The sequence below is a fragment of the Vidua chalybeata genome, chromosome 5, assembly GCF_026979565.1.
Source record: "Vidua chalybeata isolate OUT-0048 chromosome 5, bVidCha1 merged haplotype, whole genome shotgun sequence".
NCBI lineage: Eukaryota > Metazoa > Chordata > Aves > Passeriformes > Viduidae > Vidua > Vidua chalybeata.
In genome coordinates, this window is record NC_071534.1 from 66,273,432 (window position 1) to 66,287,510 (window position 14,079).

The window sequence follows — 14,079 nt, forward strand, 5'->3', positions numbered from 1 at the left end:
GGGGTTTTTTTAGGCATTATAGAGCACCACTCAAAAACGTGCCTTTGTAAGAGGGAGGGAAAAGTGGATAGAGAGAGGTTTTAAAATTCAGATCAGTATTATCCATGCTGCTGCTGCTACCAATTCTGATCTTAGTATTTATCCAAATAAGAGGCTGAGGGATGAGGAAAGACATGGACAACACTGGAAAAAGAAGAGTCAAAAGAGAACAAACAGCATGGATAGTCTGAAGCCCAGGAGCACTACTCCAAATCCTCAACTAAGCCAGGACATGTTCACAGCTGCTGTTTATGGGGTTACAGGAATCCTGATCCCCACTATCCATCCGGGAGATTAAACATCACAAGTATTGGCTGTGAAACAATGAGGACTTTTCCTTGGCACTCCTGGCAGAGCTGCAGCCCAAGAACTGAGTCTCACTGCTGGTGCCATCAGATACAGCCAGACTTCTGCAGGGTTTGGCAGGCACAGGATCTGTATAAAATGACTGCATGTTACCTCCCTCTAAAACTTCTGTTTGTCATCTAGATGAGACTGCAAGCATCTTCACACTGTGTTTTAAGCATATAATTAGGAATATATAGTATACAGTTGGCCCTTATTCAGCAAATGGTGATGATATAATTAAATCCCATGAACAAGGACCTGAACTGGATTTGTACTTTCAAATTTCTGTATATGATGGCTAGAGGCAGAAAACTGCTTTTATGAATGGAATAGAAAAGTGTCATGTACTGTTCAGTGTAAAACTGATCTGAAGCATTTTTAATCTACCAACATTAGCTCCCTCAGCTCCCCAAAGGGATAATGTTTGTTAATTATCCTAGGAGATCAAAAGGACATACAGAGTGAAAGTTCTTTTAGAAGGGGAATCTTTAACTTAACAGCAAAATAAAATTCACTCTCTGGTTACCTGAAGTTGGGCAAAAAAGCAAAGTACATCTAAAGCATGTATTTAAACTGTAAGGATATGGTATTTTGGGTGATTTGATCCTGTAGATCATATTTTTATATTGGGGATTGTTTCTGTATCAGTTCTGAACATGGGACCAGTATTTTTGCTCTGCTACCTTTTAAGGTTATTCACTAGGAATTAGCCCAAAGGAAGCAGGACAAGTTCCTGCAATTCTAAATTGCAGTTCATTATCAGTGTTGGACAGCTTGGCTGAGCAGCCCATGAATTCAGACTGTCAGCATTTCACAGAAGAGAAAAACTCCAGCCAACCCACCTAAAGGGACACTCCAGAGTGCACAGGCTCCCAGCAAACTGCTCCCATCACCAAATATCTTCTGGTGAACATTCAGCAAAGACAGATGAGAAAGCAGTAAATTAATTTGTGGAGCCCACGTGGAAGAGGTGGGAAAATATCTTCCAGCTTTAAACTAAGACTTTGTTTTTAAATACTGTAAATCTGTAGTTTAGAAGCATTTATGGATCTATTGGAAGTGCCAGGGCATCATCTGTGTAAAGGAAGTGTGGTTAGATCATCACAACAGTTTAAGTTACGGCTAGAAACTTTAAAACAAAGAGGAAAGCTTTGTTAAGTTTTTACACTTTGAGGTTCCTACCCGGTTTAGAGACATTTATACTCAAATTATCCTTCTGGAGAGGATGAGAAACACTCATCCAAAATCCTGCAGTATGGCAGAATTAGGTATAGCCCAGCTCCGAGTTAATGATCATCTAATTTGAATCTATTGAGAAGCAGGTTCCAATGCTTCAAACAATGCTTCAATTCAGGGCAGACTGTTCTGACTCCAGGAGCTTTCATCTGTGATGTTTCATCAATGTGTGGATTCTTAATCAGCATAATCTTTAACTTCAGTAAGTTTTCATTCAAAAATGAAGCTAAGTAAAGACATTAGGTAATAATTTAACAACTTAGCTCAGATTTAACATCCAAGAACAAATTGTAACCAAGCACCATTCCAATCCGACAGCAAAAGCAAGGCAAAGAGACACAAACAAGTTTATATATACACACACACACACACACACACAGTATCACATAACTGGCTTGAAATAGGAACCAGTTTCCAGGGGTTATGAGCTTCTTCAAATGTCCTTTTGTTTCAATTGGAACTCTGCACACTGTTAATAAATTACTGATGCCATACAAACACCTATATCCAAAAGTCAGCTGGTGATTCACCTAAAACTGTCCTCCCCCACCTCCCAAACAACAGCAACTGGTAACAAGAGCTTCTGTTTCCCCAGACTTAGCCAAGCTTCTCTTTATACAAAAAACATGAAGTACCAAATGAATACAGAATTTTAAGAGCTGAAAGAATAATTGCTTTCGTAAGAAACTCAGAGATGTGACACAAAAGAAATAAGACTGAGTCTGCATATAAAATTATAGGTTGATGTTAATTATGTAGATTAAAGTCACAGATGATGTATAGTATGCAATCATGTTAAAAAAAACAGGTTTCAAGAAAGCTTTACTATGAAAATGAAATTAAATTTGGTGAAATTAAATGAATTTTGTTGCTTTAGCGACTGTGAAAATATTACTTTACTTTAAATGCATTCAGAATTCCAAATTCCCAATATGTAACATTTTCAAACTTTAAGTAGTTTACTACAGCTATAGCTGTTCTGTGAAATATTAGCCCTTGTAACAAAGAAAAAATCCCTTCTCCATTTTTAATTTTTTTTTTACATAAAGGATGAGAAGTGCTCCCAAAACAAAATCAATTTACAATTTTAAAAGGTTACTACGGATAAAAATGTACATTCCTTTTTCTTTGTGACTACATATTAAGCAAGACTGTGCCTAAATTCAGAGAATGCTCCATGTTTTTACTGCACAAGCATTATGTGTTGCCATATTTACACCGGGGAGTCCGAAGGCGTAGCTCAGTGGCATCAATCTTCACACTATGAGAAATGGAAAGCAGTTGTTCAGCTGCACTCAGGCTGTTGCTTCTTTGCACCTGGAATCCAATGAGAACTCACCCTGACCTTTCATGTTTCCTTGAAAAATCTTCCCTACACTTTTATATAAACCAACAGACGCTGGGGATGAACAGCTCTTCAGGTCTTTCATTGACTATAAAAAGCAGGTTTTCTTTAAATCAATAGTTTAATAGTTATGCTAGATACAGATTTTGCCACATTTCTTGCTTGTAATTCAATGTAATGCTTCTGGGTACCTCAGTCATCCTCTTGTTGATTTCTTTTCTGTCAACAGAACAGGAGAGTTCAGAATGTTAGGACATAGTTATCTGAAGTAAGAGCACCAATAAATCATGACAAGTGTTCCAGATACAATGGATTAGACAGTGACTGCACTTCTAAGTCATTTTTTGGAACAGTAAGAGATCATTTTTCCAGCAAATGGAACAGAGCAATATCAACCCTCTCTCTCATCCGAACGGTAGGATTTTATTTCCAGTAAAGAACAAGATTTGCCCAGTCCATTAACTCATGGAATATACAAGAACCAGAAAACATCATGGTGGTGGCAAGAATCAGTGATGCAGATGCAGGTAACCTGCCTTCCCTTCCCTGCCTTACAAAGATATCATGTTTTCATGTCACTGTGCATTAAAAGAATCAAGAAAGCAGACTGAAAAAGAAACAACTCTATCATTGTTTTTCCTAATATATTTGTCTTGTAACTTTTAAAGAAAGAAGTTGAAAACATTAAAAGTTAAAAGCATTAGCTCCAGGCATTCAAAAAACACATTTCCATTCATACTACATTGATATTTATATTTCAGTAAGAAAGGAAACAGCTCAGTCCTTCAGTAAGATTTGTCAAATTACATTCATTGCTTCCCATAAAAATAAAATTAATTAAGTGAAGTGAGAGCAGTAAAAAGCTTGCCCTTAATCACTTCAGAAGCAATCAACCCAACAGTGCATTGTGCGATGGCTTCATATATTGCTTTTTCTGTAATTTTGTACACTTTGTTAGTAACAAAAGCAGAGATCCAGGGACTTTGGTGTTTCTGTCTGACAAAGGTGGAAGGTCAGAGATTTTTTTTCTGCTACTTCTTACCAGTTTAAGAAAGTCAATCAATTTGTGAACGTCCTCTCCTGTGGAAAGGTCCACAAAGTCCTTGGGCAGTCGGTAGCTCAGGTAGGGACTGGGCTGGACAGTGACTTTGCTGTTGGTACAACGGAACACTGGATAATCCTTTGGAAAAGGAGATAAGACAAGAACAGTGGACATGAATATGAAATGTTTCTGGGACTCCTCCGTGAGACTGAGTCACGCTGCCAATGAGTTTATTTGGCACTCACTCAACTAAACTTGCGCTTTCTAAAAATTGTAGCTTTCTTATAAAACCTCTGCCCACTTTGGAGCAATTTGAAATGTCAAACATGTTAAACAGTCAAATAATGGCTTTCATTACCTCACTTTAAAGTTTTTACATTGTATCAGTTATTAATGTATTTAATAAATTCATGCTTATGACAGTGCTGTAATAATGGAGCTGTAAGGAACTTTGGGCAATAGTATCTAGATACATATCTGGATAGAGAAAAATATTTTTGATAGAACCCCTAAACTTGTCTTCACAGTTTCCTTGTTTAAACACATTTGCAACTATAACCTTAATGAAATGATAATTTAAGCTTTCCAACCAATTTACTTACTGAAGGAAAAAATACCTCTATAAAAGGGCCAAAAATATCTCTAAATGCTGAATTGTAGCAACAGGTTTTGGATAATGATATAATTTTCAGTTCAGCACATTGACATGCTGTGCAATTGGCAGCTGTACTGCAATAAACAGCTTCATTTTAAGAAAGATCAGCAACTTTACACCAGATTATGTGACTGGATGTCAGATGAAACATGAAGACAAGTTATTCTGCTTTTCATCCAGGATTGAACTAAAGAAAACTGTGCAAAATCTGGCAATGAGAAAAAGAAATCCCAAAATGAAAATTCACGTGTCCCAGAGACAGCTCTAGAACTGGGAGTGTGTTCTAACAAAGGAGATGCAGATTTTAGCAGGAGGGTTCATGGAATGGGTTTTCATACAGCAACAGCCCCATGATGAGAAAGAAGCAATGGCCTGAATGACAGCCTGGAGTGGGGTTTCCCTGTCAATGTGTTATGGAAAGGGCCACAGGACTAAAGAAACTCTCAAATGTTAAAATCAGCTCAATGAAGTTTGTCGTTTCAGTGACCTCTAAGCAGTTCAACAGCTAGGAAATAAAGAAAAGCCCACACTGGCCAGCCACCTCCCCTCAGAAAATAACCAAGCGTTTCCCAAGATCCATCAACACACCACTTTCTATCTCCTATCCAGCTATCCAAGGATTTGCTAAGATATGAGGACTCTGTCTCAAGATGCAGTGAGAAAAAAAAGCTGGAAATGAAACAAAAAATGAAGAGTATTCCTCCCTTTCTGTATTTCTTGTTTTTACAGAGGAAATGCTGCTTGGAAGAGGGATAGAAAAGCCTTGTTCTGCAAGTCCTGGGAGTTCAACCAGAGGACAAGGCTTTGCTAAGGGTATTCCAGATGAGGAAGAGACAGAAGTTAAGCTTCTGCTTGTCTACCCCCAAGCATAAAACTGGAGACATGGGAAACTGCATGACAGATATCAAGAACCAAGCAGAAATTTAAGTGATTATATAGAAAAATAACAAATTTTAAGAAAAACTGAAAGGAATGCATCAAAACTGTGTAAAAGCAAGTTTCAGGGCATCTTCTTTGCAATGGGGTCAAAGCTGCAATATGGGCTTGTACTGTTTGAACTAAAAATTCCCTTGCAGGCACCTAAAACTAGCAGGTGATACTTGTTGAGATTAACTATTAGGTAGATTCTACTTACAGAGAGTTTACATTTCACAGGAGCTTCATTTACTTCAATGGGATTTGCATCACAATTTGATTGTAACAGCAAAAGAAAGAAAAAAATAAATCTATAAATCCTGTTGGATGTTACTCAGCCTCCTTCACCTGTTCTGTTGCTTCCCCTTCACTCTGGTCTCCTTTCAAGTTTTTTCCAGAGGTGAGTTCTTCCCATGTAAAGAGCAGGGAGTCTGTTACTTCACCAAATGGGTTAAAATCTATTAACCAAATCTTACCCTGCAAAGGAACCACAGACAAATTAAAACAAATCACAGAACTAAAACAAAGCAAAAAAGGAAAAAAGAAAAAGAAAAAATCAAAATACACATATACTCAGATTATTGTAGTATGCTTGGTCTTTACATAAAAAGATGTCAAAATTGAAACTACCTGGTCTTAAGCACTTAAAATATTCTAACATCCTTTGCATTATAGAGTTTTATATCACAGCAAGCTAGCATGTATTAATTTACTTTGATTTTTTTTTTAAACAGAAGATCAGACAGAGCTCAAATAAACTGAATTTAGTTCTATGCAAGGTGTTTTCAGATAAGCCCACCAAAGTCCTGGCTCATCCCGAAGATCCCCAGAGAGAATGAACAAGGAATAGGGGAGAGAACTAATCAAAAACCACAAAAAAAACCCAAACCCAAAACACAACCAAACCCAAAACATGACCAAAAAAACAAAAAAACCCAAACCACCCACATAGGGATTTTGCTTTCCATGAAAAACCACCTCAGCAATACTGTACCATCCAGCAGTCTACAAAAATTGCTGCTCTTGATGTTAGAAGGGACCCTAAAAACAGAGTGCGGGGTCTGCAAAATGCTGGTGGAGCTCATGAAACCTCAAAGATGTTGTACAGGTATAGATAAATAAAGACTAACTTAAAGGCATTTTTAATATAGTCATTACTAGTAGTCCACACTAGTTTCTACCCCATCTTTAACACATCTGTGTTCCAAAGAGTTGTGGTAGGGTGCACAACAACACAACTGCTTTACAACTGAAAAAAGAAAGCAGAGACTAACAAGATGTATTAGAAGTAACAGACGTGTGGGGGAGGAAGAAATAGTCTGTGCTCCTTGAGTCACTTCAAGATACAACCCCCAGCACAGGCCCATCTTCTCTTGCCCAAAGAAGTATCAACTATTCTAATAAAACAAAACATTGTAATAAAGTATAAGGAAATATGACTACAGCTGCTAGTAAAAATTTGCAAAACCAGTATTACATCTGGGAAAAATCAGTTCTATCAAACAGGGAAGGAAACAGTTGCAGTAACATAAGCAGGGCTGAAGAGTTGTATTGTGTTTATTAAAAAGATCAACTGCAATTGGAAAACAAACCTGAAGACTGTGTATCTACTAAACATTCAATTTGCTTTCTCCTCTTTTCCTTCATTTCTGAAGGATCTTCTTGCTTTAAAAGATCTTGCCTATCTTGATACAAACAGCAAATACATTCAATTATTTACACTACAGCCATCTGGTTTCTAACACACAAAGATGCTTCTGAAGCCTCGGCAAAGAATAACATGGAGACTGCCTCCCCCACCCACGCCACCTGAGCTATCCCACAGGCACTGACACACTGTGGGACTGCAAATGATGGAAACCCGTGAGCAGAAATGTTCTGGTGCCTCTGTTACCATCCACAGCGAGCTCCTCGTGCAGGTGTGGGGAGTCCCAGCGGAGATGAAACCAGTGGTTATGACTTGCAAGCTGGAGCTGGGTCAGCAGCCCAGCAGGGAGTGTGTGGTTGCACACAGGCTTTCACAGGTGTCTGTCTCAGGGCAGGTCCACGGGGAACAGCTCTCACAGAGCACATTTTAAGAAGCCAAAGCACAGAAACAACAGTGCTGAAACCAGACAGTTACAAAAGAAACTACAAACTGGGGGACATAGACCCGAGTAGTTTCTTGTTTGTTCTGGAAGGGTGAGCAACCCCAGATCTGCATGGTTGAGTTGCAACACCTCTGCACTAATACTGGCACCACCAGAGCAGAGAGCCAATGGGGCAGGCTCTGCTGTCATTTCCCAGCTCTGGTCCTCCTCAAAAGGCTGTCACAAATTCTCATGATAAGCAATCTTTTACTTTTGCTAATGGGGGTGTCTTGTCAGCTCCAAGGCAGCACGAGGAGGAATCTGTGGGTTTAGATTCATTCTATCACTCTGGAAAAACAAGCTAATGAACCAAGACAGAAGCAATGGCTGGCAAAGTTCATTCAGCAGTTCAGAGAATCTTTCCTTGCATCAGAAACATTTATACCTAATACTTCCCTATGAAAGGCTTTCACAGAAATTCCTCTTCAGCCCAAATACATCCAGCTCAGCTTTTTCACAGGAACATTAAGATCATTTCTCTAGAGAATAAATGTACCCTGGAAAAAACTGAAAATTGATTTTAAAACTACTGAAAGCAACACGATTTTTGTGAGCACCCAGCAGTGTTCCTCCACCCCTGCAGACAGCAGTGCAACAGCTGTTTCCTTGAGATGGCCTTAAATCTGCACTGAGCTTTGCTAGCTACAAATTGATGACAAGTGGCAAAACAAACTAAGTATCTCTTTTCAGGGCTCATTAATGGGAGTGTATATAACCCTGGGTCAGTAACCAAACTGCCTTTTCTGAAGATTAAATTCTCTCTCAAGTCTTACATGCAATGTCATGATTTAAATACTGTTTCAGATAACTTGCACTGTGTATCTAAAAAGCAGAAGTAAGGCTATTTATCTGCTATCTTTTGGCTGCTATTAGTAATCTTTGTCATACAAGAGCAGAGAAATGCACAAGCCAGGTTGTGCATAAGTGGAGGGGAAAAAAAAATTCCCCTACTTGTACTACATGGTGTTTTCTTCTGATCCTAAAAGAAGGAATCAATAGATTTACCACACCCTGTCAACTTCATACTTTTTTTTTGCTAAAGCATTAAGCAGCAGGGTGCTGAAAGGAAGTGCTCATGACAAAGCCTGTTGTTTATAGGAAGTCAGAGACAGATAAAATGCAAACTTAAGTGTTACATCTCCCTAACTCCAGCTGCACCTTCTTGCACAGTGACAACGCTCACAAGGCACAGACACAAGCACTGGTCTGCTCCTTAACAAGAGCTGTGAGCCAGCAGTAGTCCAGAGCCACTCCCTGCATTGCTCTGTCTTACCACAGTGACTTGTCTTGAACTTGGTCTGTTGTTCACACCTGGGACACAGCAATGGGCAGACTCTCAAGCTTTTGTGAACTCCCCCCTCCAACTCAGCAAGCAGGACCTGTGGAGCCAACTCCAGACAGTCTCTAAAGCAACTGAAGTGAGCACGGGGAGGAGACTGCTGTCATTCACAATGGTAACAACAACTTGCTTCTCCAAGCTGAATATTTAGAGTTGAAAGGATTTAAAACAAGCAGACAGTGAACATTTCTCTCCTTCTGTAGGTGAGGTTGCTGTGCAACCAGTCTGATGAGGAGCACGGGCTCTGGAAATTAATCATGCTCACAATATTCTTTTGCTGCCTGTAACTCACACACCAAGGGAGCGATGAATAACACAGTTGCAAACCACAATAGTACGTGTGAAAGGAGCAGCATCTGACACACAAAGGGCTAGCTGGCAGTTTACAAGACCTGAGGGTAGAAAGCACGGAGAGAAATCTACAAACAGATATATTTTATCTTGACAGATGAAGAAACACTGCTCATTTGAGATACCACAGGCTGAAACCTTCTACTTAAATAATTTCTCTTCATGCCTCAGCTATGAGGCAGAGCACCCAACGGCAGAATCTGGTTCAATGCTCAAGTGCTGCTCCTCATTTTCCCTGACAGCATCCTCGTGTCTGTCGATCTGAGTCTGGGCAGGTAATTTCAATTACAGCATAGCTGCTCTAGCCCACAGCCTCGTCTTAGGCACCTACATTAAAAGCTGGGCTGAGAAATGGTACAGTCATTGTTTTCCACATGAGACACATTCCTGTTTTGTAAACTATGGCATGATTTACTGTTATACAATTACAAAATAGTTCAGCAACATTCGAAATGAGAATCAGGACTTACTTCCAATACACTCAACTCTAATAGAGACTTTCTCCAATCAAGCCCTTCAAGCACAATTCATCTGACCAAATATTTCTCCCCATTCAGGGAGAACTCAAGGTTACTAACTCTGATACTGGCATCTTCATAGAATTATTTAAGTTGGAAAAGTCTTTTAAGATCATCAAGTCCAACCCTTAGCCCAGCACCTCTGTGTTCACCCCTAAACCACACCCCTAAGCACTACACTTACATTTCTTTCAAATAGTTGAGGTGGGGATGCTTCTTCCCAACTCCACCACTATCTGGATGTTGAGGGTTCTAATCTCCTCAACTCTCAGAACCACAGCTGGAGCAGCTTGAAAAGAAAAAACTGGCTTCCATCTGTCACAAACTGGGCACACCACATTCACACCCTCTTTGAACAACTATCCCTTCCTATCCTAGACTTCTAGATATGAACCATTTTCCAATCTCACAAGGATAATCTGAAGAAATATTAAGGATAATTTTGATGAGTTCGAATGCTGTAGAGAAAAAACAAACACAGGGAAAACAAAATAAAGCCCAAGGAAATATCTGTCTTAAAAGAAAATGCCCCAAACCCGTTTGTGCGTTTGAAAGCTATTTGGACCATGCCCTTAATGAAAGAGTCACAGACTATCCTGAATTGGAAGGGACCCACAAAGCCACTGAGTCGAGCTCCTGGCCCTGCACAGGACAGCCCTATAAATCCCACCATGTGCCTGGGAACCACCCATAACCACATGCTTTAATTTTCGGTCAGCCCTGAACTGGTCAAGCAGTAGGACTTGATGACCATTGTAGATCCCTTCCAACTGAAATAGCCTATTCTACCCTAAATTACTGCAGCAAGGACTCTCATGTCATAACAAAAACTAAGTTGCCTCTTGTAGAGTCAAAGAACTGAGAAAATTGCAGTTGAAGCCTAAGTTCTGTGCTTTAGAACAGACAACTTCTCTGGAAGATATTAACTAAATAATTACATCACTGGCACAGACATATTTACACCCCTAATCCTATTATTCTCCTACTGTAGACAGCATTTATCATAGAAAAAGACCTGTGGAACAGAATAACATCAAGTAGATTTTGCTTGGTGTTTTTTTGTTTGGTTGGGGTTTTTACTTTAGTGGTATTTTTTTGTTTCTTTGGTTGTTTTTTTCCAGAACCACTTCTAGGAAGACAAAGCTATTACTTGCTTGATCTTTGCAGCATTTCAAGTTTTCACAGAAAAAACAATTATATACAACCTATTGTTCACTTACCCTGCTGTCTCTGTACACATCAAAAACAACTGAAAAGGAGAAAAAAATGTTAATTGCAAAAGATATATAATTTCACAGAAGATGTCTAAATCTGAATAGATACTTGTACACAGCACAATCTGCAAAGTCAATATGTCTAATGAACTGCAGGCCAGAATGGGTATACTTCTAAGAGGGAGCTGAAACATTTCAAGAACTATTGTTAGTGCACTGGGAAATCAGCTGCTGGGTTTTTCCATTTAGTGCTGGTTTCTTCTGTTGATTTTTCTCCCATGAAGAATATTTGATAAACTCTTAGCCAGAGAGCTTATCTTTGACATTACTGCTGTTTCGTTTAGAGCAGAACAGAGACGTTTCAGGGAAGGAACACTTCATTGTGTTGGACATTGCACAAACATTTAATAAGAGAAGGTTCCTGCTCCACAGACATTAGGATTTCAGCAGCTAACAAGACAAACAAGTTGTAGGAACAAAGGGCTCGGTGGCAGTGAAATGGCCATGTTTGATGTCACCCAGAACAGACACAGCACACCTAATTAATATCAACAAATCCTTCAAACAACCCCCCTGCCACTCAGTGACTGACTCAAAGCTGCCTTGCCTGGCTCCACTGCTGTTCCTTCCCTTGGCTTAATTAAACATGACTCTGTATATGCAGTTTTCCATCAGCTTCTGTTCTGTATGGTTAAACAAAATTTTGAGCTGTCTTTCTGTTGAGCTAGGGAAATCAACAGGGAAGCATTCAGGCATGGTTACATGCAAAAGTTGTATCCGTTTAGCAGGAAGAAAGGAAAAAGAAAAAAAAAAGATTTAGAAAAGCCTCAGACAAGTGCTATATTGTTACTTCCTTCATTAATAAGGGAATATTTCAGCTAAGAGATTTCCCAATACATGTGGATAAACTAAACTCAGGATATGACTGCAGAACACTTGAGTCTCAGGAAGCTGCCTGTCAGGAACAGGGATGTTGACTGATCACATCCATGCACGTAAAGCTTAATCTGACATTTCATGTGAAGTTGGCTAGGCTAAGGGCAAACCACAACTCCACAAAGCCAAAGCCAGTCACGTAGCTGGTTTTTACCATGCAGCCTAAAAATCCACACAGCTTTTGCACAAGCAGGGCTGCGTCAATGTCAAAGTCCCTCCAGGATTAAGTGCTCTGTTCTCCCAGGAAGACAAGCCCTCAGTGGCTAAGCCAGTCATCAATGCAAGGGGGGTACAGGAACCCCAGGATTTCTTCTCCAGCTGTTCAACTGAACTTAGTGCCTGCACCACATCCTCTCCTTAGTCACAGCCAAAAGACATCCCTTGCATCTGAGGGGTTTCTATAGTGAGGCCTGTCAGCCTAAAGCAAGCCCATGGCAATCACTGAGGCTAATGGTACTTATAGGGATTCACACAGCTGGAATTCAGACTGATTGCACTCTGGTGACTGGTTCAGGACAGTCACAAACACTGAACAAGAAGAAAACATGAATTATTCCCACTCTCAGAGCAGGAGTGTACTGTGCCAGTGAGACTGTAGTGAAACTTCACCAGAAACTGCTCTAAACAAAGGGAAAGCCAAAGCTCAGCTCTGCACTATTGACACCTCCAGAGCACTGCTCTTACTGGGCTCTTATCAAAAGTATTTAGAACATAATTTAGAAGTATTTATAAAGCATTCACCCATCTGTTATCCTACTACTCTGACTCTGTAATGCTTCAGCTGCTCTGACTCAAATCTTCCATCTGGAGATGCTACCAGACCAACTGGAAAAAGCAGAGCAAACAGCATCAAAATCCCCAATGAAACAAGAAGTCAGGAAAAAAGCTGTAATACCTTTCCTTTTAAAAGCAAACAAACAAGCAAACCCACATTTTTATTGTTAACAACACATATGCTACCAGGCAGTGGATCAAAGGAGATGATGAGGGATAAATGCAATGTGGTTAAAAAAAAAAAAAACCCACCCACAAAACCACAGAAAACATTTTCTGCATGGCATTTCTCTGCAGATGGACCAGCATTTAGTGCCTAAGAATAAAAGGTTAACAAACCTTCATCCCAGAAGGTTGCCCTGAAACCTCCTTTTCCCTCAAGGCAACTCAGAGGGCACCCTTTACATAAGATGACATTTCAGACCTCTCAGTTCACCAGACAGCCATTTCAGAGCCTAAATCTAGGCATCAATTTCCAAAAATAGTCCCCTGAATTCTTATCTATCAGTTGATTACATACCAGCTAAAATTACATTGAAACACAGAGGAAAATTAAAAGGCAGTAATCAGAATGCCAGATCTGTATGACTGATCTTACTTCAAAATGTAATGGACTTATTAAATAAATGTACTATTCTGCTGGTCTTCTCCAAGCAGCAGTCCATGAGAACTTCTCTGGACTGAAACAGAGCAGCTTTGCAGAGTCAAATTATTAAGAATTTCAATAAAACAGAGACTGGCACTGGAAGGTACCTTTTTCAGACAGTTAGAGAGGACAGATCTATTTGACTGTTCCGGTGTCTCAGTAAAACAATTAATAATGTGAAATACCTACCTAAAGGTTGACTTTTCAAAGCATTAGACATGACAATAAAACTGCCAGAAAATTCTTATGTTTATGGGTTTTTACTAAGCTGAGGTTTGGTCCATGCCGGACCTAATTTAAATTTCTTCATCATGTTTTTCACTACTATTGATCACCCATTACAATGCAACACCATTCAATTCTCCCTAAACCACGTTAGAAAACTATTTCAAATCAAATTTGCAAAGGACTTCACATTTAGAGAACAAGGCAATTTACTTGGACTGATTAGGTGTATCAAATACTGTGGCCTTTATGCAAAGATTTTGGCACCTAACCTGGTGTGCATTGATATTCTAGAAGAAATAATTTAAACTTCTTGAAATGAAACTTAAAAATCCTTTATTAAAGGAATACATCAATAATTTAGCAG

At 39.4% G+C, this 14,079-nt stretch overlaps 1 protein-coding gene across 1 annotated transcript in view; it reads right to left on the bottom strand.

The window, feature by feature from the left end:
- Window positions 1-1,867: 1,867 nt before the first annotated feature.
- CDC123 (cell division cycle 123) overlaps window positions 1,868-14,079 on the bottom strand; it is a 33,060-nt gene continuing 20,848 nt past the window's right edge. The window contains exons 10-13 of the mRNA XM_053942862.1: window positions 11,138-11,166; window positions 5,929-6,057; window positions 4,011-4,148; window positions 1,868-3,187 (exon numbers count right to left, since the gene is read on the bottom strand). Of these exons, the coding sequence (XP_053798837.1) occupies window positions 3,161-3,187; window positions 4,011-4,148; window positions 5,929-6,057; window positions 11,138-11,166 (323 nt within the window). The 3' untranslated portion in view covers window positions 1,868-3,160. The remainder of the gene's footprint in view (window positions 3,188-4,010; window positions 4,149-5,928; window positions 6,058-11,137; window positions 11,167-14,079) is intronic.